The 26,224-nt window shown below is 40.5% G+C and overlaps 1 protein-coding gene across 3 annotated transcripts; it reads right to left on the reverse strand.

Moving 5' to 3' along the window:
* Positions 1 to 2,545: 2,545 nt before the first annotated feature.
* LOC111157909 (gametocyte specific factor 1) lies at positions 2,546 to 19,122 on the reverse strand. Of its 3 annotated transcripts, none has more exons than XM_022519633.1 (9): positions 19,077 to 19,122; positions 17,178 to 17,222; positions 11,406 to 11,506; positions 9,031 to 9,157; positions 8,505 to 8,588; positions 7,980 to 8,043; positions 6,268 to 6,362; positions 5,111 to 5,143; positions 2,546 to 2,795 (listed from the first exon to the last, which is right to left on the reverse strand). In XM_022519633.1, exons 2-8 carry the CDS (start codon positions 17,191 to 17,193, stop codon positions 5,127 to 5,129), a joined length of 504 nt encoding a protein of 167 aa, XP_022375341.1. In that variant the 5' UTR covers positions 17,194 to 17,222; positions 19,077 to 19,122; the 3' UTR covers positions 2,546 to 2,795; positions 5,111 to 5,126. The 3 variants fall into 3 exon arrangements, with proteins under 3 accessions (XP_022375341.1, XP_022375343.1, XP_022375342.1); XM_022519635.1 differs by having other exon boundaries at positions 6,268 to 6,331; positions 19,077 to 19,108; XM_022519634.1 differs by lacking the exons at positions 5,111 to 5,143; positions 19,077 to 19,122 and having other exon boundaries at positions 2,782 to 2,795; positions 17,178 to 17,193.
* Positions 19,123 to 26,224: the final 7,102 nt, after the last annotated feature.

Consider the following 26,224-nt stretch of genomic DNA (forward strand, 5'->3'; position numbering starts at 1 on the left):
TTTGTCTCCCCAGTTACCAAGTTTATGAGTTAAGTGAGTTGCACCAGGCAGAGGAGTTGCTGTGGAAAGGGCAAATGCCCTATCCATACACGTCTGCACTGATCATGGTACAGATGGAAAAGAAAGTCACCTGAGACTGTGGGTATGGGTAACAGGTTCATGTGTCTTCAGGGGCCTCTCAAGAGGCCATGACTGTAAAGTAGGATGTGAATATGTTCCGAACCTTGATGGTACCAGAAAGACAGTGATCAAAGCAATGAGTGGTCACTACAGTATTTTTCTCCTGGTATTTAGGTAGTTCTCTTTCTTCTACCCATGGAATTGGCACAAGAAAATAAACATTTTCTTACAGGTCTCCTTTCCAAGGCCAGTCCTGCTTCAATCATTTAAAATTTAGGATACAAATCACCTTGATTTTTATAACCTGCCTCTCTAAAAAATGGCAACAATAAACATAATGTTATCTCCTCAGTTTCTGCCAACTTTGGCGCTTAATACGAGCTGGGCACAGTACAAACTACAGGACCCCAGGAATGCCGGTATTATATATATATATATATGTTTTGTCTGAGGTCAGGACTAACACAAGGAGCTACCAGTATGCCTCCACAATGAAAGAGTACTGCAGTGCATTATTTGAAATTAAATCCAGATACTCTCCAAGTTTAGCTAGGTACAGCTACCCAGAGAGCTCAGCATCATCTTTACCTATACATGTTTATTCCTGGTGAGAACATTTGCAAACCACAATGGCACTTCCAGAACCCCTACAGAGAAAGGCCATCTTCCAAAAAAGCAAATCCTCTCCTTGGGGTAGAGTATGGAGGCCCTGGATAAGATCGAAATGCAGTCCTCAAAGGCTCTCTGGGCTGAGCTTTTAAAAAACACCTCTGCATTTAACCTTTTAACCATTAACGCTTGACTTAACTAACTGAAATTAAAACAATATTCAGCTGCTTACCTGTCCTCATTCCAAAGGGAGGGCATTCTCTGAAAAAGAGGGTCTCACAGGTAAGTAAGTTTCTCCTCCCCAATTTTTCTAGTTTTTGGGAATCCAAAAATCGCCAGCAAATTAAATCCAGACTAGTGAATTCTAGGCCCAATAAACATCCTACGCTGTCTCTGACAGCTCCTGGACCAAATTGGCTGCTTTAATCATTAGTTTACTGAAGAAACCACAGGACTGTTTATTTTGTGAGCTAACAAAATTAACACAGGTAGGCCTTCACCTACAGTGAATGCTACTCCCACTCAAAAAGGTCAGACCTTTTGTGATTTTGTGATTTCTATTTGATTCCTTTGTTGAGTTGTATTCAAGCAGCTAATTCTTTGCAATGAGACTCACAACCCTGCTTGTTTTCCCTAAACTAGGTAGGAGTTCTGGTTTACAAGTGTAGTGTAATAGTTTTGTTCCATCATCACCCAAACAAATGAAATCTAAAGGGTTTTGTTTTTTCCAGTAGTGAGACTATTAAATAACCTTAAGTTGGTTTGAGGTATTGACTGATACACAACCAGAATTAGTGGCATATTGGGTGTTTTTTTTCCCTCCCTCTACATTATCACCCTCTTCAGAGGAAATGGTTTAGGTATTCACTTAAGATCACACAGCTAGAAGCAGAAATACCATTGTCCCTGGGCTATCCTGAAACCATTTTTACGGCCTGCAACTAAATAAACAGTTCTGCTTCTGTTAGGAGAGAACCCTGTGTTGTGTGAGTATCATGAAAGAAGGCATTCCACAGGAGTCCACTCTCCCTTATCTGTTACTCCCAAAAATGCTACATTTGAAATTATCAGTGTCCTTCATCCGAGCCCGTATCTATACCAGATACCCAATCCCTCTCCCTGCAAGACAGATTTAGAACCAAACCAAACCTGAAAAAAACAACCAACCAACCAACCAACCAAAACAAAAACACAAAAATGCACAGATAATCCAAACAAACAACAACAACAACAAACTTGGTCTGGAGAGATTATGAGGTTTCCTTGTAAGGGCCAACTAAACCCGAGGCTAGCAGAGCCTTGGGTGTTTCAGAAATCTAACTTCTTACACACACAATCCAGGAGCATCAGCAGGGCCATCACACATTAAAAGTTTGAAGCTTAATCAAATTTTACACATAGGTGGAAAGCCTATCTCTTCTCCACAAATACACTGTTCCTCTCCTCCATTCCAATCTTCACTCCTACATAATCACCTGGTTTGACAGCTAGCACAATTTCTAGCTGGAATGTGGGAGAGACGAAAGAAAGAAAAGAAACCTGCTCTAGGTTGGAAATATGCAGGGAGCAAGGTGTTCTAAAGATTCTAAACAAGAATGGGGTGTTTTCCTATCTAAATGCTATCAGCGTCTTGAAGACTCTGGATAAGCAGATGTACTGATCAAAAAAGGACCATTCCTATAAATTTTAAAAGAATCTATGTGTAACACAAATACATAGTTACTTTTTCCAACCCAAGTTTCTTGCCTGCTTTAGCTGGATCCTTAAGATAACTTTAAATAATTATGATTCTGTGAAATGGGATGTGATTTCTGATCTTGGGGCTGCAGGTACTTAACCAAACTATCAAGCTATCTATATTGATGCTTTATTTGAAACAGTTCTGAGTTTGAGGCTTCTTTTCTTGCATCAAATGAGTGAAGACTCAAAGCAGGGAAGAAAAAAAAAAGGTACTTGTCAGTTTGAAAGTCACAGACAGTTTATCTTTCTATAATTAGATTAGGAGGAAAAACCACGAAGAACCCATTGGTAGCAGGAAGAAGCAAGAGTCTTCTAGGGTCTGGCATCTGCAAGGAAATGAGAGAAAAAAAAAAAGTTCTTAGTTCCTTTCAGTGATAAAAACACCAACCACATCTGATAATAGGCCATATAACTACAACCCAATTAACATCTCTTAGCTGAAGAATCTGACATTGCTAATGGCAGAACAGTAAGTACCTTCTGACGCTTAGCTCTTCAGTACCACTAAGCACACAGAAACTTGTTAATTGAATCAAAAACATTCTACAAAGAGATCACTGTACAATCCTGTGTCAACAGTTTCACGACTGAGAAGAAAATCAGGACTATCCATACAATTGACTTCTCCAGACAACTGTGGATTAATTTCAGCTAACGTATATTGATCTTTTTCTCTTCTCATATGCTCTATCTACTCATTAATTCAGTAACATTTTTTGAGCTGTTACAACATACATTAGGGGAATAAAAATTAATATGACATCACCTGCTTTAAGACATTTATCTAGTAAAAAGTAGATTTGTTGATAAAAAACACAATGAGATAAAGCATATCAAGTGCAAGGTGAACAAACCCTCTTCATGTATGTGCATTCAACAAAATCTCCACCAACACTTAAGTTCCTTAAGGGGATAAATCCTATCTTCTATTTCTTTTGTATCTTTCCAAAGAAGCTAGAGAATTCTGTAACAACTGGCATTCAGAAAAATGATACTTTATTTTTATTAAGAGGATAAAAAATTCTGTGGCTGTTTAAGGATTGTTACCTAACCTAGGATCATTTTTCTCTCCTGATTCCTCAGAGATTATAGAGAAAAATACATTTTTAGCATGTAAGGGGTTTAATAGTGAAAAGTTCCCAAGGAGAGAAGATGTTTAGTCTTAGGTATTAGAGACAGAAGCTTCTCCTAGGCTTTCATCTTAATTTTTTTTAAAAGATTTGAGAGTGAGAGAGAGAGAGACACCATGGGCACCTGTGCGAGTGGGGACAGGGGCAGAGGGAGAAGGAAGCTGCTTTCCTACTGAGCAGAGAGCCCGATGTGGGGCTTGATCCCAGAAACCTGAGATCATGACCTGAGCCCAAATCAAGAGCTGGCTGCTTAACTGACTGAGCCATCCAGGTGCCCCTAGAATTTTTCTTGTAATCTCTACACCCAATGTGGGTGGGGCTCAAACTCACGACCCCAAGATTAAGAGTTGCATGCTTTCTTGAGTGAGCCAGCGAGATGCCCCCAGACTGTTTGTATCAGGTAGTAATCCGTACTATATGAGAACCAAGCATCTTGGGCAGTGTGTTGGAGAAGGATTCAAAGTTCACCATTTATCCAGGTGCTGTGTGCTTTCCTGACACACCCCAGTGCTGTCCTGTATCTTCCCATTCTGGGGCCAAATCCAATTTTCTGGTTCTACATGTATTTAACAATTTGACAAAACGTACCAAGAAAAATGGCTAGCACCTAGAAGCAACCGATAAATATCATCGTCCATAGTTAAGGGGTATTTGCTTTTAGAATCTCTTTTCTGCTTCTCACCAGGAGAAACATCAGTTTAGGTATAAAATGAACCCTAACTCACTGAAGATCCATCTGCTTCACTGTCCAGAGGAAGTGAATGAACTGGAAGGCAAGAGGCCAATTACTCACTCCTTAAATAAATATTCACAGAGGGCTTACTATCTGCAAGACAGTGAGGACATAGTCTCTTTCCTAGCCTAACAATATTCCTTTTGGCAGGAATAATATGGCTGAGCAACCTCAGCCAAAAAAGCATTGGAAGAATCAAATTTGGCTCTTCCATAGTCACACAGGGTTACCTCAAGGAAAGGTTTCATCTTTAGAAAGTGAAAGATTTTAGTCTCTTCATACAGATTTTGTAAGATCTTGCGAAATCAAATATTCAGATAAGATCAACAGTGCAAGCTTCTTAGAGACCTCAAACTTTTAACTGCTCATTAAAAAGAGTATGAATTTTTTGCTGAGTGTTAAACTGTACTGCACAGGGGAAGAATTGCAGAGCAGTGAAGCACAGCTGTCTGATTAATCTCAGTCCATTAAAAAGGCATGATAGATCTAGAATGCAACTTTGATTGAAAAAAAAAGAAAAAGAAAAAGGAAAAAGGCAGTGTGTACTAACGTTAGGGAAAACAACTTGGCATGTTAACAGAATTCTAATTTAACCAGTAAATGCCTATTCATTAGCGTGTAGAGCCATAACAGAAGCTATATACTTAAAAAACACAGGCACACACAAAGCTTTAATTTGATACCATAATCTGAAAGAAAATTGGACCCAAATTGCTTTATGTCCAGTTAAATCTTGCTACTATCTGAAGAGATAGTGAAATAAAACTGAAACACTTACTTGATGAGATATTCAGTTACTGTGCATTTCCATCTATGGAGTAGAAATATTTCAAAATAAATACACCATAACAATTGAAATTCACTCCTCCTATTCTTATTAAACACAAATGACTTATTCTTGGGGTATACTGAATTACAATATAAAAGTGAAAGAATTTAAAATTAGTGATTGGATTCTGTTCAAGAGCATGGAAAAGAATGGTTTATTACCTATCAAGCCTTTAGGCATATGATTTGGTGATCTCATTTTTAGGGAAATTCAAGTACCCAAAGGAAAATATTTTATTTATTTTTTTAAAAGATTTTATTTATTTACTTGGCAGACAGAAATCACAAGTAGGCAGAGAGGCAGGTGGGGGGGAGGAAGCAGGCTCCCCGCTGAGCAGAGAGCCTGATGTGGGGCTTGATCCCAGGACCCTGGGATCATGACCTGAGCTGAAGGCAGAGGCTTAACCCACTGAGCCAACCAAGTGCCCCAAGGAAAATATTTTAAAGGAAATCCTCTAGTCACCTAAAAAATTAGCTCAAACAGTAGCACAGACTGAATCAAGGGAATCGGAATTTGAGGACAACGTTAGGAAAGTTTGTATTAAATAAAAATGATAGTATTTTGGGTGTTCCATATGTGGGAATTTATCAGGGTGATATGATATGAATTTAGTACCTATTTACTCGGCACAGCCTCTGATATCCAGGGAAGACATTAGAAATTTCTTATGCTCTTTTCTATAACTTGTTACTTTCATTTTCTTTCTACTCATTTCCTTTTAGCTCTCTGCAATACAATTTCTAATCCCAGTTTCTACTGATATTATACCTTGAGTGTCAGGGATGAATTCCTACTACCCGATATCAGTAGAGTTTTCACTGTCTCCAAATTTACCCAAGGTATTTGATGTCAGTGGCCGTCCCAGTTTGAAAATATTCTTTTGGAATATTTTTTTGTATTTTCTTATTCATAATTTCCTGTTACTAACCAGGGCAGGGACTAGGGTGAAGTGAGTGAGGTGCTCAGAATGCAAAATTTGAGGAGGTACTCACTCTTGGGGTCATGTGAGGTAATGAGTTCACACTGAATATGTCTTTGAAGAATCAAGACCAACTGTATTCAGCACAATGAAAAGAGTAAAAGCATGTTGCCTTTATTTCACTTACTGTTTTTCCATGGCAGAACATACGGCAGAGACTTGGGAACACGCATGCCTGAAGCCAGGTTACTCTTATGTTCCACAACTATGTTGCTTGCAGGGCTGCAAAAAAAAAAGACAAATTTGCCTATGCCAGCATATCTATATTCCTCAGGCAGGCACACACAAGACAATCAAAATGTGTTTTTTGTAATTTGGGGGAAAACAGCAAACTACATTCTGAAATGTAAACACATTTCCATCAAAACATTCTTGCAATTAGAATGATTACTACTTCTCTGAAAAGCTCACTGTTTTGTACAAGCATTAAGATGGGTCTCACCATTTTCATTTTCCAGAAATTGAGATAAACAGCAATGCCATCTACTGTTCAACTGTATGACAGGCTCATCAGCTCACTCAATAAATGTAAGAGACAAAATAAAATGCCAAGACAACCAAGCCAAAGGCAACAAATCTCACAGAACTGAGGTAAAATTAATACTGTACTATTAAAATTCATCTTTTAAGTTTTTCCATCTTAGTGCACACACAAAATAAGGTACATGTAAAATTACTAACTCATCTTTGGAGCTAAGAAATAAAAATTGATAAGTATTCTATTTGGGGAAAAAATGAAGTCTCACATCTTATTCCTTTGTTTTCTGATCCATAAATATTTACATTTCTGAATATCTGAAACTTGATCTTTTTTTTAAGATTTTATTTATTTGTCAGAGAGAGAGAAAGAGAGAGAAAGTGCGCGTGCGTGCACACGCGCACAAGCAGGCAGAGGTGGAGAGAGAAGCAGGCTCCCTGCCAAGCAAGGAGCCTGATTCGGCACTCGATCCCAGGACCCTGGGATCATGACCTGAGCCGAAGGCAGCGGCTTAAGCGACTGAGCCACCCAGGCATCCCTGAAACTTGATCTTTTAAGTTTTGAAGATGAAGTAGTAATGAGAACTCTCATAGATTTAAGTTAGATAGAGGGGTGCCTGGGTGGCTCAGTCGGTTAAGTGGTTAAGTATCTGACTCCTGATCTCAGATCAGGTTTTGATCTCCGGGTTATGAGTTCAAGCCCCACACTTAGATACAAATTAGATACAAAATCAGAGGAGATGCATTTTCTTCCCTACCCAATAGGTACTCTGGCTTGCCCAATTTCAAACTAAGAACTTTTAAGATTATTTTTCCTTAGACACTAATTACCCAGAGAGGTGTCATTGGAGAATTTTTTCAAAGCATTAAAATAATGCCAACTTGGGGTACCTGGGTGGCTCAGTGGGTTAAAGCCTCTGCCTTCGGCTCAGGTCATGGTTCCAGGGTCCTGGGATCGAGCCCCGCATCGGCTCTCTGCTCAGCAGGGAGCCTGCTTCCCTCTCTCTCACTGCCTGCCTCTCTGCCTACTGGTGATCTCTGTCTGTCCAATAAACAAATTAAAAAAAAAAAAAAAAAAGCCAACTCAGCAAAAAAACCAACTTAGACATAAGAATGTCTGGTGCCACTGTCTCCCTTGCTAGACTGTAAACTAGTATTTCTGTGTTCCCACAGGGATTAACACAAACCATGTGACCTTTTTATGAATCGAGGAATAAAGAAAAAAAATAACCCATCAAAACTAAGTTACCACCAAGTAACATCATTAAGGAAAGAAACCAAACCATGCTTTGGTGGCTTCTTTTGGTACCAGAGCACTTAGATTTTGGGAGGCAGTGCTGGGAATGAGCCTATTTCATTTACCTGTTGTTGCCACAGTAGTTGGCTGTGCCCCAGACAAATGGGGTGCTGGTCTGTTCCCACAGATCTGCCAAAGAAAGCAAGACATAGTTTGTGGCATCCCTAGGTAAAACACCAGTTTATGCTAGTTGAATCTGTAAGCTGGGAAATAATACACCTAAGCTTAGAGAAGTAAAAATTGATCAAGTACCCTGCTGAAGTGACACAGTAGCAGGAATTTAATTGAAGGATATAAATGCAAGCAACATAAATAATAATAAACGTGCCCAGTAACAACCAAACACAGATGGTACAACACAATTTATGGAAAAAGGCAGTTGTAAAGAAGTGCTTTTTCCAGTCGAGAGGTATAGGCTGTTCCACATGCCTGCACAGTGATACAAATGTGCTCATTTTGGGGCCCAATAAAAATAATAAGGCGTTCTGAACATGGGATGCTCATAAAAAAGGAAAATCTTCCTTCTGCCTAAACTAAATGACTTGAGATTTAGACATTGTGAAAAAAAAAAAGATGTAGATACACTCCACCTTTATCCCAGTCTTCATCGCAAGGAGGGCACTGCCATGTGCTCTCAGCCAGAGTCTCTTGTCCAAGGTTCCTGGTTTGGTTGACTGCAAGATAATAAAGATGCTGATGTAAGAAGGGGACATCATCAGGTTATTATTTTTAAAGGGGTTAAGTGGCTTAAAAGGTTTCAGGGTAGCCTAATAAGTCTTTGTTTCTGAAAAACGGATACTATGAAAGCTAAACAGAGGTCTTATCCCCTTGCTGACAGAAGAAAAAGAAGCAGAAACAAGGATGTTTACTATATTTACGGCAATAAAAGGATTTTTATTTTTAGATAAATTGGTAAGATGGATCAGGTTGTTCAGAAGAGAAAGCAGTCTGATAAACACAGCCTGACAACCTTTTACTGATGATATAAAAATACTCAAGGGCAGAAAGGTACTATTCTTCTGAAATGATGAAAGCCAAAAATCAAGCTGACAGCACAGCATAATACAAATCGGAAGGGGCTAACCTGTAGAATGGAAACCTTTCAGCTAGTCTTACCAACATCCTGCTCAATACAACTTTTATCATCACAGCTTGAGATATGATGACTGATTTCGGCCCGAGGAACCTGGTGACGAGCATTGAAGGGACAAGTAGCCAATTTGTTTGCGACATCAGGATGATTCTGTGGAAAAAAATTAAGGGGTCTGTCAATTCTTTGATTCTCTTCAGATTCAAAGGGAGTGGCCTAGCCTTACTCTATAAATGACTCCCCTAAAATCTCGCAATAAACTTGCCACTTAACTGTGGTAGGTAAACTCACAGTAGAAAATTAAGAGGGAATGAATTATTTCTCACTCACACAGACTGTACAGATGACCTCAAACTCATCAAAATGTAAGCTTCTTATGCTCGTAGAGACCGACAACACAGATACTGAGTTTACAGTGGCTTTTATAAGGGAGTAAATAGTGAATTTAAGATTGGTTATTTATTTATTTTAAGATTTTATTTACTTATTTGACAGAGAGAGGGACAGTGAGAGAGGGAACACAAGCAGGGGGAGTGGGAGAGGGAGAAGGGATCCTGACCTGAGCTGAAGGCAGCAGATGCTTAATGACTGAGCCAGCCAGGCACCCCAGGACTGGGTATTTGAACCACATTTCTCAGGGTCCCAAGACTGGCAGAACAGCCTGTAATGGTGGAACTCTCTGGATGTCTCTGAAGGGTGATATTCAGGAAACAGTAACAAGAAAACCTACTCTTAGTCCGTACTGCAGTCCAGCCCTGCTACTGCCACGCAACAGTGCTGGCAAACAGCTGTGGGGAGGGAGCCCTAGAAGCAGCCGGCTGAGGAGTTTTCAGATTAACACAGGGATGCTTATTTAAAGTAACGGTGCCTGAAATGGTGCTGTGGAAAATTTGACCTTTACTTCAGCTATTTCATTAAGGAAAAGCCCAAATGGGAGAGGCTGCTTGCTGATCAAGTTCTTTATTTTAAGACAAAACAAAAAAACCCAAAGTGCTTAATATCACCCAAATCCTACAGGAAGCATATCAGGTATTAAGAAGTTGATTTATTAGAAGGAACAAAACATTTATCACAAATTATACTCAAAAGAGTAAAAATAATGTGAAGTGGGAGGACGCTAAGAAAAAACAGAGGATGAAGAAAATTATGAGGGCAGTTACCTCCATGATTTTCATAAGGGATACTGAGCTTTCCAGTGCAGAGAGTTTTGTGGTCAAAGATTAGGAGGTTTAGAAAAGGGGAGTGAAAGGGGTGCCTGGGTGGCTCAATTGGTTAAGCATCTGACTCTTGATTTCAGCTAAGGTCATGATCTCATGGTCCTGAGATGAAGCCCTGGATTGGGCTCTGAGCTGGGCATGGCAACTACCTAAGATTCTCTTTCTCTCTCCTTCTCCCTCTGCTCCTCCTACCCTCCGCCCCCCCAAAGTGCATGTGCTTTCTTGCTCTCTCAACAAAGGAAAAAAAGGTGAGTTAAAGAAAATGTCTTTTTATTGCTTGGTTTTTTTCCCCAACCTTTGTCCTTGGGGACATGTTTGCAATCCTAGGGGAAGAAGTTGTGGTGGGATCTGCTGGCCCACATTATCCAGGTTCAAATTTAAGGGATCTTTGCTCTAGAGATTTAAAAGAGCTGGAGAAATGATCAACAATGGCATGATAATCATGTCATTAGGACTGCAAAAGCACACACTTTAAAGGATGTTAATGCACACATGAATTGTATGCAGTTTGGATTAAATACCAAAAATGCTGTCCAAGCATAAATCCTGCAGACCTTTGGCCTTTGTATCTGACATCTGTATTCTAACAATCCTTACAAAGTGCCTCAATTAGTCTACCAGCTTTAAAATAGTTTATGTCATCTAAGACCACAAAAGAGTGACCAGGAAAAAAAAAAATCTGCTTAGTTGTCTCCCACCCCCACCAAAAGATGCTTCAACTAAAGACTGAAACTTGGAGAAACCATTATTTTTACGAATAATCTAATCTCTAGCTGCTCAACTTCTCTAAAAATTCCAAACAAAAAGAAATTAAAGATAAATGTATTATGGCACTCAACCCTTATCAGGACAACGAACACATCGAATTCACAAGGCAAAAGGGATTTCTCATTGCTAGCCAACATTAGTGTTTCCTCTGTTTTATAAAGTGTGAGAAGAGTATATAGAGGGCGCTCTGTCACTAGTTAGGTAGAAAAAAACAGAAACAAGAAAACACGCATGTACCCAAAGAAATGAACTCATTTCTATAAATTCGGCATTTAACACAGAAGTGTTAATGCCCAAACCAAGTCCGGCATTAAATTAAAACATTTTTGCTAAAATTATATGATACCGATAAAATATGGCTTTTTAAAAGAACTCAAGAGGTCATTACAAGGCAAATTATGAAAATAATGTCTTACCTTTCTGCACTTGATAAGATGATAAGGAAACCTGCAGGCCCTGATCTGGTGGTTTTTATCATAGGGGCATTGTAATAGCTTTTCAGGGTCCAGGGAATCGACTGAAAGAAAAAGCGTAGGATAAACATACAGCTTAAGCTTTAAACCTTTGTAAAACCACAGTATTCCAGGCACACTGGATTTTTCAACAGAATCTACAAGAATAGAACAAGACAGTCTTTTTTTTTTTTTTTAAAGATTTTATTTATTTATTTGACAGAGATCACAAGTAGGCAGAGAGGCAGGCAGAGAGAGAGAGAGAGGGAAGCAGGCTCCCCGCTGAGCAGAGAGCCCGACTCGGGGCTCAATCCCAGGACTCTGGGATCACGACCTGAATCGAAGGCAGAGGCTTCAACCCACAGAGCCACCCAGGTGCCCCAGAACAAGACAGTCTTAACAACTTGGAATTAAAAAAAAAAAGGGTGACTAAACATTTAAACATGAAAACGTAACTCCAAGATAAAACTGTATTACCAACAAATCTTCATAAGTATAGCAAAACAAACTATCATGGGATAGGATCTTGGTTCATATTTAGTTGTATATAAATTCATTTTACACTAAAGGTAACCAACAATGAAAAGAAAAATAAAGTTACATGAAATGATATCCTCTTTTTCTTCCTAGAAGTGCTAATTCAGGGTCATTCTTATCTCTAGCTAGCCTAACCAAAGCCTCTCAAGCAGTATGCTAAAGTTAGAACGGATAGTGTGCCCATATATTGATGCAGGGTACCTCTGCACACGTGCCTCCTGTCCCCCACCAGTCACTTCTAGGGCATGTTAAGGGCAATTAATCCCCTTTGCCAGCATTCTTGCCTATTTACTAGTAAGTTATGACATGAAAAAAGATCAGTTATAAGCTCTATGGAAGCTTGATAGATGATTTCTTTTTCATCTGTCTGCTTGGACTTATTACTGTAAGTAGTTCTTGATCTTGACTACTCTAGATACCTCTCAAAAGAAACCAATACCTTTATCAGATAGGGTGGTTTTATTTTTCATAGTTTGGCACACAGATGAGAAAAAAATCAGAGAATTCTTTAATCTAGTGATTATCAAGTTGGACAGATGAAAAAATAATCTGCAAAAACAGAATGTGCTAAGTTTAAGACAACTGCAGACATATGGGGATGCTCTGTGAAAGAAAGCCTCTAACCTAGATCATTCTACTTAAAACTTCCCTTAGAAGACTATACTTTCAGAAATCATCTCTATAGTTACTAAACAAGTTTCTTTAAATGTGTAAAGCTACATGTAGGCTTTATAAATTTTAGCTAGCTTGATTAAGGAAGGGAAATTAAATGGTTAAACACATTCTCAATAGATTATGGGGACAAAAGGTGACCTAATAAAATGCTGTTACCATCATTGAAGGCAAAGATAAAAGTGAAATAAGATAAACAATTCACATTTGATAAGGAGCTTATAAACCAGGAGACTGCTATGAGAATCAGAAGCCAGTGGGGAATTGAAACAGACAGTTTCACTGGAGGAGTGGTAAACATGGAATAAATTGCTAACCATGACCGTGATGCAAATGAGCCAGAAAGGTGATCTGAAGGACAGAATGAATAGGAAGGAAAAGTCTTAGAGGACAAGCAGGTTTATTATGCCAACCAGGCTCATCCTGACCAGCAATTTTTTCACATTTCTGAAGCTTCAGGACACCCAGGGACAGTTTACAGATAAAATTCTTATTACTTTCCCTTCATTTAATCCTTTCCATCATGAGCAAATGTTAGGCCATGTCAGCAGCTGAGAGACTAGACATACCTTATGATTCATACACATTATGCTGCCCATACAGTGACATATATCAGAGTTGGTAATGATGACTTCCTACCATAATGTTTTATTTCTTGGCCTCTGGTAATTTAGGTTAGCTTTAAACGGTTTTTCTAGATTAAAAAAATTTTATTTGATTTTTAATTAAAAAAATTTTTAATGGTGACAAAAATATACATAACATATAACTTAATATCTTAATCAATTTTAAGTGCATGGTTTGACAGTGTTAAGTATAGTCACATTGTTACGCAACCAGTTTCCAGACTTCTTCATCTTGCAAAACTGAAACTCAATACCCATTAAGCAGTAATTCCCCATTCTCTCCTCTCCCCAATCCCTGGCAACCACTAATTCCACTTCTTGTTTCTATGAGTCTGACTATTTCACATACTTCAAATAAGTAAAATCACAGTGTAGGTCTTTTTTTGACTGACTTATTTCATTTAGCATGTTCTCAAAGTTCAATCATACTGTAGCATGTGACAGGATTTCCTGTACCTATTTTGCTATTTGCTTTTTTCTTTAAGTTTTTATTTATATTTTTTAGTAATTTCCACCCCCAGTGTAGGGCTTGATCTCATGACCCTGAGATCAAGAGCTGTATTCTGCCTTCAACTGAGCCAGCCAGGTGCCTGCCTTTTTTTTTTTTTTTTTTTTTTTTTTTAAACTTCATATATTTTGGAGCTCCTTCTATGTCAGGATATAAAAAGAATATTAAAAAACCAAACAAACCAAAAACCCCAAACCAAACCAAACAGGAATACTTCAGTGCTGCATATGGATGTGCCATGGATTCTTTTTCTTTTTAGATTTTATTTGAGAATGAGAGAGAGAGAGAGAGAGAATCAGAGGGGAGAGGGTCAGAGGGAGAAGCAGACTCCCCACTGAGCAGGGAGCCCGATGCAGGACTTGATCCTGGGACTCCAGGATCATAACCAAAGCTGAAGGCAATTGCTTAACCAACTGAGCCACCCAGGTGCCCATGTGCCATGGATTCTTAATCATTTTTCTTACTGATGGACATTTAGAGGTCATTTCCAGTTTTTTACTGTTATATAAAATGCTGTGACTAACAATCTGGTAAATACTTGTGTTCTAGGAGTATTTCTCTTGGGCTGATACCCAAAAGCGCTGCATTGAGGTCTATGTGCATTTAAAGTAACAAATACTTTGTACTTGTAATAAATACTATCAAAATGCTCATCAAAAATTCTATCTGGCTTTTTGGGAATACAACTTAATTGCGGAAACAGAGTAGGCCCCGTGGACAAGCTCTCTCCAAAACCACAGACTCAGATGCTTCTCACACCTTGATAGGGCCTGAAACCCAGGGGGAGAAATGGAGGAAACTTCATAGAAATAGGAAAGGAGACCTGACAAAAGTTTCATCAGTTAAGAGGTACGGTCCCAAACAGAAGCTGGAGATCTTTAGATCAGATTAAGATTATAGTTGAAGGACGCCTGGGTGGCTCAGTTGGTTAGGCAAGTGCCTTCGGCTCAGGTCATGATCCCGGAAGTGCTTGGATAGAGTCCCACACCGGGCTCCCAGCTCCGCGGGGAGTCTGCTTCTCCCTCTGACCTTCTCCCATCTCATGTTCTCTCTCTCTCTCTCTCTCTCTCAAATAAACAAAATCTTAAAAAGAAAAAAAAGATTGGGGCGCCTGGGTGGCTCAGAGGGTTAAAGCCTCTGCCTTCAGCTCAGGTCATGATCCCAGGGTCCTGGGATCGAGCCCCGCATCCGGCTCTTTCCTTGGTGGGGAGCCTGCTTCCTCCTCTCTCTCTGCCTGCCTCTCTGCCTACTTGTCTGTCCAATAAATAAATCTTTAAAAAAAAAAAAAGATTATAATTTAAGGTCAATTTGGGAAGAAGGTCAAGTATATCCTAAGGCAGTGATAAATTACTTGGGGACTGGGTTAAAATGCAGATTCTGATTCAAAAGGTCTGGGACGGGGCCCAGAGACTGTGCATTTCTAACAACTCCCAGGTGATATTTTTCTAAGAAAAAAAAAAAATTATGGCTGAAAAAAGTAAAGAATGAGACACATAAAGGGGAGTTGTTGCTTTCTAATTTAATACAGAGTAGTAAGCTTCTAGGAATAAATATAAATCTACCTATGTCACATGGAATTCCAGGTTTACACTAAAGTATCTTTTTTTAAAAAAATTTTTAAAGATATTTTTTATTTATTTGACGGGGGGGGGGTGTCACAAGTAGGCAGAGAGGCAGGCAGAGAGGGGTAAGCAGGCTCCCTGCTGAGCAGAGAGCCGGATGCGGGGCTCGATCCCAGGACCCTGGGATCATGACCTGAGCCTAAGGCAGAGGCTTTAACCCAGTGAGCCACCCAGGTGCCCCCATTAAAGTATCTTTTTAAAATATTTTGCCTATTGGGACACCTGGGTGGCTCAGTTTGTTAAGCGGCTGCCTTCGGCTCAGGTCGTGATCCCAGGGTCCTGGGATCGAGTTCCACACCTGGCTCCTGGCTCAGCAGAGAGCTTGCTTCTCCCTCCCACTCTGCCTGCTGCTCTCCCTGCTTGTACTCTCCCTCTCTGTTAAATGAATAAATAACACCTTAAAAAAATTCTTAAAAACAAAACAAAACACTTTTCCTATTTATTTGAGAGAGAGAGTGAAAGAGCACACAAGCAAGGAGAGGGGCAGAGGGAGAAGCAGGCTCCCCACCAAGCAGAGAGCCCCACACAGGGCTCAATCCCAGGACTCCGGGATAATGACCAAAGCTGAAGGCAGACACCTAACCGACTGAACCATCCAGGTGGCCTACATTAATATATCTTAAGAAAAACTAAGGAGGTAGGGGAGGGAGCCCTAAGGCAGACCAAGGAGAATCAGTCTTCTAGATCAATGATTCTCAAAGTGTGGTCCTCAGATCAGTAGCCTCAACTGAAAACATGTTAGAATTGCAAATTCCTGGGCCCCAGACCTTCTAAATCAGAAATTCTGGGGGTAAACAAAAACAACAAAAAACACACAAAAAACCCCAAACCAACCAACCAAAACCAAACAAATTCTGGGTTAAGTCCAGCAAGCTAGTTTTAACAAACTCCCCAGGTGATCTTGCTGCATGCTCAAGTTTGAGATTCTCTGATGTAGATGTTTAATGAAGACTATTTCCATATAAATATCGGTGATTAAGATTCTTTGAAGGTAGAATGGAACTAAAAAATACCCTTTAGTTGGAACTTATTAACTCCAAAGAGACTCTGAACAATAGAGCAAAGTAAGAAACAAAGTAGGCCCTGTTGTCAAGTTTCATCCACTCACTGATGCCATTGTTCCTTAAACTTGGTTAGGGTCTAGAAACCATAGTGCCTTATGGTATCCAGTGTGGCACTGCTTATGAATAACGTATGACTCTCTCCCTAACTATGTCACCTTGGGCAAATCAGTTAATCCAGGTTCTGTTTTCTCAGATGTAAAATCCAAACATTAAATGAAATGATTTTTTCAGTCTCTTTTGTTTCTACATTTGTATTATTCTAGATGCTAGCTTCCTTCTCACTTCTTGGGCCATCTAAGATTCCTGGATCACTTGAGAAATAAGAACTCTTCGTAGGATTTCTTTAACCCCAAGAACTCAATGTATATCAGCATTATTATGAATATCATATTGTCCCTCATATTAGAAAACAGAGGTTTTAGTTACTATCCCCTTGTCTTTAATAGGAGAAACTGAAGTTCTGAGAAATTATGTTTCATTTAATAAAAATATAGTTTAACACAGATGACCCAGCTGTAGCCTTTTCAAAGCTTGATAAATTTCAAGTGTTTTATTTCAAATTTGGGAACTTCTCCACCACCACACAGACAACCTCAGCAGTTGACGGAGAAATGTGAATCTTTCCAAACACACTAAGAGTCCTGTCAGACATAAAACTATATGTAAGGAATTTAACTTATTCTCTAAAAACAGTAAGAAGTACATACTGTAAGTTTCTTCCATGTTGGAAGTGAAGAAGCTGAATCCAAGCACTGAAAAAAAAAGCAGTGGTTCAGTAAACAGGACTACTAATTTAAAGTGTATTCAGGTGATAAGATAGTGTACTTTAAGTGTCATTACAAGCACCTGTCACTGTTTACCATCCATTAGGGTTGGTATTCAACATTAAAGGGGGCAAGTCAAGAACACAAGAGTACTACTATTTAAACTTTAGGATAAACATAGGAATAAGGTACTGTTTTAAAGCTTTCCTCTGAAGTTCTTAAAAATACAGAATGGGCAGGCTGCCAGTCTTGCTCTCTCCTGGCACCTGGGAATGCTGGAAGTCTAGGTCCACCAGTATGCACTTAGTCCATCCAATAAGCCCAGAGACATTGCTGGCTTACTATTTTTTGAAAAAGATTTTATTTATTTGAGAGAGAAAGAGAGTGAGAGCGTGAGCAGTGGGGAGTAGGGAGTGGGAGAAGCAGACTCCCCGCTGAGTAGGGAGCTTGATGTGGGGGCCCCATGCCAGGACTCTTAGATCATAACCTGAGCTGAAGGTAGTTGCCTGACTGAGCCACCCAGGTGCCCCTAGCTTACTAGTTCTATGACTTTTCTAAATATGATCAGGAAGTGTCACACTTACTCCAGTGATGCTTCACCTCCCCTCTCCTCCACCAATCCCATATACAAAAATGTACAGACTTTAGGTTAAATCTCTCCAGTTAGTACTCACTCCCTCTAAGCACTGAGGGAAAACTTCTGATTGTTAGGATTTAAAGACTACCCATTTTATGGATAATACAGTAATAAAAGAACAAGTCTGTAACAGAAATGTGGAAGATAAAAGACAAGAAATGATCCTGTAGTTTGAATCCTCTTCTACCGAAGATCTCCCCCCATTTAGCACTGTGATTAAATAAACTAATCATTATGGGAAAAAACTGAATTTATATAAAACCGTTCTCATAGGAAACTTCTGAAAATTAGCTAGGTTTACAGTTGTTGTCTCTAGGGCAAGCTCTCCTTTGGCCCATCTTACAGTTCCACACCCCTTCCCCCCCATTCTATGACATAAGCAGCCCTGGAATCTGCGGTAGGAAATACAAGTGATCAGCTGGAACTCTAGTTTGGTAATTGGCCACACAGCCCATTTGTTAATGACATCTACTAACGAAACTGCTGTAAAAAAATTTTTTTTTCATGTCTGGATTAAGAAATTCTGACCTTCCTTTTGACAACTTTTACTTATACTTTACACTTTTTCATTAAATATAAGAGGTTTGGAAGGAAGAACTAAGTATTATGTTCCTTGATTTTAAGGTATTTAGAGGTACAATCAGCACGAGATTCAACAACTTACGGAAAGCCAGCCTAAACTCTGGGGGCAAAAAGACTAATTACAGTAGATTCAGGGCACTGAAATCCACAGCTTTATCATTCAGCCGTGTCCACTGAAGTATCTCCCGTACCATACTGTTAACAGCCGATTCTTTACCTTTTCCCTAGTACTAGACCACGGTGAAACGGATAAATTACGCGATGCAGTCAAGTTTGGGGGCTGGCTGTAGTCTGAAGCAACTGGTTAAACTCTTAACAGAGCTGGGGTCTCGGTAAAACAATCCTTTTTTCCTTCCTTCAAACAAAACAATCAGAGGAGATTTAAGCAATGGGACTAAACAGGAGGTGGGGAAGGTAGTTAACTTAAAACAATGTACACAAAGGAGGCAGGGAGGCCCTCGACGGGGCAGGCGGTGGCTGGACCACCCTTAGCAGCTGAGAACCCACAAGGCCCAAGGCTACAGGCTGGCGGAAAGGGAAGACATTAGGTGGTGAAGGTATCCCAGGACCGTAAAGGTGAGTGTTTGTGGAGGCCCCGAGCCAGGCTGGGACGCCTTTCTTACCTCGGTCGAGACACGTTCTCTCCACAGCCGCTTTCTCCCCGCATCCGCGCCCCAGCAACGCTCACTTCCGCCCCTGACGTTAGGGGGTGGGGCCCCCACTTCCTATGACGCTGGTCTTGGCTCGGCTGGAGTGTGGGTCCCCTGGGCCCTCCCTCCCAGGCCTTCCCGGGCCACTCTCCCTCCCAGGTCTTCACGGGCCACGGCGCCTTGACTAGTTATCACTCTTCCCGCTCCACCTCCTTGGGCCATTCTCCTCTTTCAGCCCCTGCTCGTTGAGTCTCCGGAATGATAGTGGCCTTGCGTGGGTGGAACTCACGCAAAGTCTTCCCTGCGCTTTGTGGCCGCCATCTTAGGAAAGAGAATGAGGGCTTAGATATGGGCACCGGGCAGGGGACGGGGACTGGCTGGGGTCGGCTGCTGGCTGGGAGGAAGCCTTGTTTGTGGAAGTTGTCTAGCTGGAAGTGTAATTTGGATTTTGAGGGGACGGAAGAAGCTCTTTGTAGAAGAGCCAAAATAACCAAGGAGGGGAAGCTAGGTTTCATTTAGCAAACATTGTAGAATCTTAAAATCCAAACGTCAGTAGTAGTATCTAAGAATGCTTGGAGGAAGGATGCCCTAGTTAGATTAAAGGGAGTCAGAGTTGAGGAGAGAGCTCAATGCTCAGTGAAGAGTTGGGAGAGGTGAAGAGGGCCAAAAAGTTATAACTTGATAATGGAAACCCAAATATAGATTGCGAGTCTTGTGGAAACGGTGACACACACACGTATAAAGTCTTGTCCCTGAGGTGCTTAGGAAACTAGGCCTAAAGTGGATGAAAGGCGAAATGGCAGTATAACATGCCAAAAATGTGGTCACGACTGGAAATTTACATTAGGAAGAAATCAGTGGGGCTCCACGATGAGCTGGGAAGGATTTATAGAAAAAAGGGACTGTGTCCTTTGAAAGCTAGACAGAAAAAAAAAAGGAAGGTGTTGAACTACAGATAGATCTGGTGATACTGTTTTTCAAAACCAAGAAAATAAAATATAACAAAATATGAAAACAAAATAAAATATGATAAATTTTTGTACTATCCAAGGTGCAGGAGGCAGTATGGGAGATCAGTCTGAGTGCTCAATTAGATTGAGACTTTTGGAACATTTCAGTGGTTTCTAGAGCCTAAATGTGACTTCGGAGAACTTGTCCTGATAGCAAGAACTGAATATAACTTATATGAGACTACTTAGTAAACATAGATTGTTACCTTTTCTTTTTCTTTTTTTAAGATTTTATTTATTTAGGGGCACCTCGTTGGCTCCGTGGTTAAGCATCTGCCTTAGGCTCAGGTCATGATCCGGGAGTCCTGGGATCAAGTCCCACCTCAGGCTCCCTGCTCAGCGGGCAGGCTGCTTCTCCCTCCCCTCTCCCCTGGCTTTCTCTTGCTGTCTTTTTCTCTGTCAAATAAACTCTTTAAAAAATTATATTAAAGGGGCGCCTGGGTGGCTCAGTGGGTTAAGCCTCTGCCTTCGGCTCAGGTCATGATCTCAGGGTCCTGGGATCGAGCCCCGCATCGGGCTCCCTGCTCGGCGGTGAGCCTGCTTTCTCCTCTCTCTGCCTGCCTCTCTGCCTACTTGTGATCTCTCAATCTCTCTCTCTCTCTCTCTGTCAAATGAATAAATAAAATCTTAAAAAAATTATATTAAAAAAGATTTTATTTATTTATTTGAGGGCATGCACATGGGAGGGCATGGGGGGGGGTGGTAGTGGGGGAAAGGGGCAGAGGAAGAAGAAGCAGACTATCTGCTGAGCAGGGAGCCAGCCTTGTCCCAGGGCTCTCCTGGGTTCCAGGATCCTGAGATCATGACCTGAGCCAAAGACAGACACTTCTGAGCCACCCAGGTGTCCCTACCCAGTTGTTGTTGGTGGTTGTTTTTAAAGATTATCAGCCCTTGGGCTGAAGAGAGTGTGCTTCATAATAGTCTTTGGCTCACATTAAGACCCTAAAAAGAAATGTGTTGTTAGACGCCCTGCCCAAGCCATTCTTGTAGGCTAGTGGTTTTTAATCTTGTCTGTACATTAGAATCATCTGGGGAGCTTTTAAGGCATACTATGCCAAGTTCCCTTTCCAGACCAATTAATCAGAAAGGGCTGAGCATAGTTATTTTTAAAAAGCTTCCCAGATGATTCTAATATGCAGTCAGGGTTGAGAACCACTGACCTAGGCACTGTTTTGAATTTAGGAAATCTATTCTTTCACTCGAGTAGCCTGGATAATTCCTGTGAAGGAGGATCAAGCTGTTAAAGTGCTTCTTGAAAGATAATAGCTAAGTACGAAAGCTTCATTGCAAGCTTAGCACAAAGCATTTTAGAGAAAGCTGCTGTTTTGGTAAATCAGTTTCAGATTGTTAGGAATATCTTAAAGTAATCTTTCTGAAATCCTAAACCTCTGAGTTTATCACATCATTCATGCAGATTGGTGCAGCCAATGTGATTTGAAGTGAAATGTGATTTTTCAGGCTTTAAATTGCAGTAAGCTGGTGGAATTGTTGACACTGTTACTGTGACCCATAGGTACTTTTCAGATACCTGCAGACTGAAATTTCTGGGCTTGAGAGGATGGAGGGGGTGGGTACCAAACTAGAACCCAAAGTCAGGCTTCACTGCATTCAGTAATGCCTTGTCAGGGTGACAGGATCCTCATTTGAAAAAGCTGTTCCATTTAGCACGAGGGAACAAGCCCACCAACTTTTATTTATTTATTTATTTATTTATTTATTTTTTAAAGATTTTATTTATTTGGGAGAGATAGCATGAGTGGAGGGATGGGCAGAAGGAGATGCAGAGGGAGAGGGACAAGCAGACTTCCCCCCAACTGGGCAGGGAATTCTGATGTTGGGCTCCATCCCAGGACCCTGGGATCATGACCTGAGCCGAAGGTAGATGCTTGACTGACTGAGCCACCCAGGCACCCCATGCCCACCAGCTTTTAAATAAGTAAACAAACAAAAACCCCAAACTGTCTTTCAGTGGAGGCTTTAAAATAAAAATGTGCAAAAAAAAGAAAAAAGAAAAACGCACCACATATCTATTCTTTCTATTTTTTTTTTTTTAAAGATTTTATTTATTTAATTGACAGAGATCACAAGTAGGCAGAGAGGCAGGCAGAGAGAGAGGAGGGGAAGCAGGCTCCCTGCTGAGCAGAGAGCCCGGATGCAGGGCTCCATCCCAGGACCCTGGGATCATGACCTGAGCGGAAGGCAGAGGCTTTAACCCACTGAGCCACCCAGGCGCCCCTATTCTTTCTATTCTTAAATGCTTTGTTCGTTCATCTCCAACCAGGAAAGTTCCTGCTTTATCTAAGATCCCTGCTGAGCTTTCTTTCTGCCTGGCTTTTCAGCCAGGTTGAATATATTTGAAAAGGGAAAAAAGGAGAGACCAAGGCATTTATAAAGAGTCAATCTAGGCACTAGCCAGGATTAATACCCTGGACTGAATCTGATCCTTGCTGGCTCTATCTGAGGATATGCTAGCATTTATCCCTAAATTATAGATTGTATTTTTGAATTAATAATTGTAAGTTAAAAACAGAGACTCTGGACTAACGAGTAAAAAGACCAGTGCCCTAGTGATTAAAAAACAAACACCTTTTTTTAAAGATTTTACTTATTTATTTGACAGAGAGAGACATAGCGAGAGAGGGAACACAAGCAGGGGAAGTGGGAGAGGAGAAAGCAGGCTTCCCGCAGAGCCGGGAGCCTGATGTCCCAGAACCCTGAGATCATGACCCGAGCCAAAGGCAGACGCTTAATGACTAAGCCACCTAGGCACCCTTAAAAAAAAACTTCAAAAAAATGGTTTATTTACTTGAGAGGGAGAATGTGTGGAGAGGAGCAGAGGAAGAGAATCTTCAAGCAGATTCCCTGCTGACCCATGAAATCGTGATCTGAGTCAAAACCAAGAGTCTGGTGCTTAACCAACTCAGGCCTCAGGCATATCCCCCAACCCTGTGCCCCCTCAAAGATCTTTGTTAGAAAATGAGTTTTCCCAGCGTTTAGGATTGAAGGAATTCCAGTAGTCAGTAAGAGATTCCTTAGGGATTTTCAGTGTTTTAGATAGCCAATAAAACTTAAACTTTGCTCACCAGAAGACTAAAATGTTAAATTTCGTTATTTCTGGTTTGAACGTCATCAGCAAAGTTCTGATTCTCTGACCTAATTATAAATTCTGATTGGTAGTTAAATGCGTAATTAAAAATAGGAAAATTATTCAATAAATACAGTTGCAAAATATTTCAAATTGAAAGATCTGGGGGATTGTAATGGATAGTGTTACTGATGAGGATAGATTGGGAAGTACTGCTTTAGAGGAGGGTGAAAAGTTGGTGCTGGTTGTAATTTTTCAGGCAAAGTAGCAGGGATAGGTGCTGCCACCAGGAAACCAAAGGAAATAAATTTATGTTTAAAAAAAGAGTCCTGGGCGCCTGGGTGGCTCAGTGGGTTAAAGCCTCTGCCTTCAGCTCAGGTCATGGTCCCAGGGTCCTGGGATCGAGGCCCGCATCGGGCTCTCTGCTCAGCAGGGAGCCTGCTTCCTCCCCTTTCTCTCTCTGCCTGCCTCTCTGCCTACTTGTGATCTCTCTCTGTCAAATAAATAAATAAAATCTTTAAAAAAAAAAAATAAAAAAAGAGTCCTTAATGGGAGTTTGGAATGAATAGTCAACATTTAGCTCTAGAAACACAGGCTAATACAAGATGAATGAAAAAACTAATAGTGATTTTTAAAAATTTATACTTTAAATTATTTCTGTGTCTTAATATGTAAATGTTATATACCTGTGTAATCCATATCGCCTGTAACAGTTATGAGTGGGCTTGAGAAATCTGTTTTCTGTGTTTTTCCTTGACTTCTAGCTAGTTCCTTTTTCCAGAAGTCAGCAACAAACAACCCTTCACTCTCTTTCTGGTGTTGATATCTAAAATGTAAATTGTTAAGTCAGAGTTTTCAAATCATTGTTAGTATCATGTTGGCAAGGCTTTATGAACAAATAGGTGAAGAAACGAAATTTATTGAAAGAAGATTGTTGAAAAGATGGTAGAATGGCAGAATAATACTAAAGAAATTTTACCTACTAAAAATTATGCAAAAGACTAGTCTTGCACAGAACAGTTCTAAAATTATAAAACTGCCATTCTTCTGTTATTTAAAAAAATGTTAATGGGTGCCTGGGTGGCCCAGTGGTTTAGGCCTCCAACTCAGTCTCAGCTCAGATCTTGATCTCAGGGTCCTGAATTCAAGCCTGGGATCCTGGGATGGAGCCCCTCATCAGGCTCTCTGCTTGGTGGGAAGTTGGCTTCCCCCTCTTTCTTTGCCTGCCTCTCTGCCTACTTGTGATCTCTGTCAAATAAATAAATAAAATCTTAAAAAAAAAAAAAAGGTTTTCTAACCTCTGTCTGAGATTAGGTTCTTATGTTTTCTTGTAATCTCTTTTCATCCCCTTCCCTCCTAGCACTTAAACTGTGTTCAGGCCAGTGGTTCTCAAAGTGTGGTCACAGACCGCAGCATCACCTGGGAACTTGAGAAAATGTCAATTCTTAGGCCTTACCACAGTCCTGCTGAATCAGAAACTCAGCGGTGAGATGTCCTATCATCTGTTTCAACAAGGCCTTCAAGTGATTTTATTTATTTTTTTATTTTTTTTTAATAGACATTTTTCTTTTCTTTTTTTTTTTTTTTAAAGATTTTTATTTATTTATTTGACAGAGAGAGATCACAAGTAGACGGAGAGGCAGGCAGAGCGAGAGAGAGGGAAGCAGGCTCCCTGCGGAGCAGAGAGCCCGACGCGGGGCTCGATCCCAGGACCCTGAGATCATGACCTGAGCCGAAGGCAGCGGCTTAACCCACTGAGCCACCCAGGCGCCCCCTTCAAGTGATTTTAATTAAAAAAAAAATTTTTTTTTTTTTTTTAAAGATTTTATTTGACAGAGAGAAACACAGTGAGAGAGGGAACACAAGCAGACGGAATGGGAGAAGGAGAAGCAGGCCTCCTGCCGAGCTGGTAGCCCGATGCGGGGCTCGAACCCAGGATCCTGGCATCATGACCTGAGCCAAAGGCAGGCGCTTAACGACTGAGCCACCCAGGTGCCCCCAAGTGATTTTAATTTTTAAAAGATATTTTATTTGTCAGAGAGAGAGAGAGTACGAGTGCCCAAGCAGAGGAAATGGCAGGCAGATGGAGAAGCAGACTCCCCACTGAGCAAGGAGCCTGATGTGACTTGATCGCAGAATCCTGGGATCATGACCTGAGTCAAAGGCAGACCTTAATCGACTAAACCACCCAGGCATCCCAGCCTTCAAGTAATTTTAATACCCACCAAAGTTTGAAAACCATTGCCTTATACTATAGTTGTCAACACTGCTCCTTTATAATGGACCATAGCTGCTACAATTTTTAAAGAGACTAAAATATTGGAGGTTTTTTCCTTTCATCATTTTATACCACAGCTGCTTGGGAAGCCTGCACAAAAAGGCCATGTAGTATGGAACAACAATAGGATAGATCTGGGGAGCCAATGAGTTATGTTTTGGTATGTTATTTATGATATGAGTAATGAGCCCTAGTGATTTTTTCCCCATGGTTCATCATACTGTGAATGTAAAAGTGGAAATCTTAAACTTGATCATAGGGAAGAACCTTTATAGCTATAAAGTCTTATTACTATTACACAAATATAATTTAAATTGCTTTGATAGGACTTTTTGGTGAAGATCAGTGAATTTGGTTACCAAGGTTTTTGAAAGGTTGATTTATTCAGTATAAATATTTAAGCCAGGTTACTGAGTTTCTTTTTTTTTTCTTAATTATCCTTTTTTTTTTTTAAAGATTTTATTTATTTGAGAGAGAGAGCATGAGAGGGGAGAGGTCAGAGGAAGAAGCAGACTCCCTGCTGAGCTGGGAGCCTGATGTGGGACTCGATCCCAGGACTCCAGGATCATGATCTAAGCCGAAAGCAGTTGCTTAACCAACTGAGCCACCCAGGCACCCACAGAGGTTCTTTTTACCCCATGTCTATGTAGATTCTTCACATTCAGCAACTTTGATTTTTTTTTTTTTTTGTGGGCACAGGACTATAACATAGTCAAGATCATGCCTTTCCTAAAACATCTTATAGTTT

Source organism: Enhydra lutris, unplaced genomic scaffold (assembly GCF_002288905.1).
Source record: "Enhydra lutris kenyoni isolate GAN:26980312 unplaced genomic scaffold, ASM228890v2 scaffoldscaffold56, whole genome shotgun sequence".
Classification (NCBI taxonomy): Eukaryota; Metazoa; Chordata; class Mammalia; order Carnivora; family Mustelidae; genus Enhydra; species Enhydra lutris.

Excerpts from the sequence above, each read along its gene's own strand:
- LOC111157909 (XM_022519633.1), bottom strand. Across the intron at positions 9,158-11,405 it reads ATCTTATCAAGTGCAGAAAG|AATCATCCTGATGTCGCAAA; the intron begins GTAAGACATTAT and ends TTTTTTCCACAG. Across the intron at positions 8,589-9,030 it reads TTGTATTGAGCAGGATGTTG|TCAACCAAACCAGGAACCTT; the intron begins GTAAGACTAGCT and ends ATTATCTTGCAG.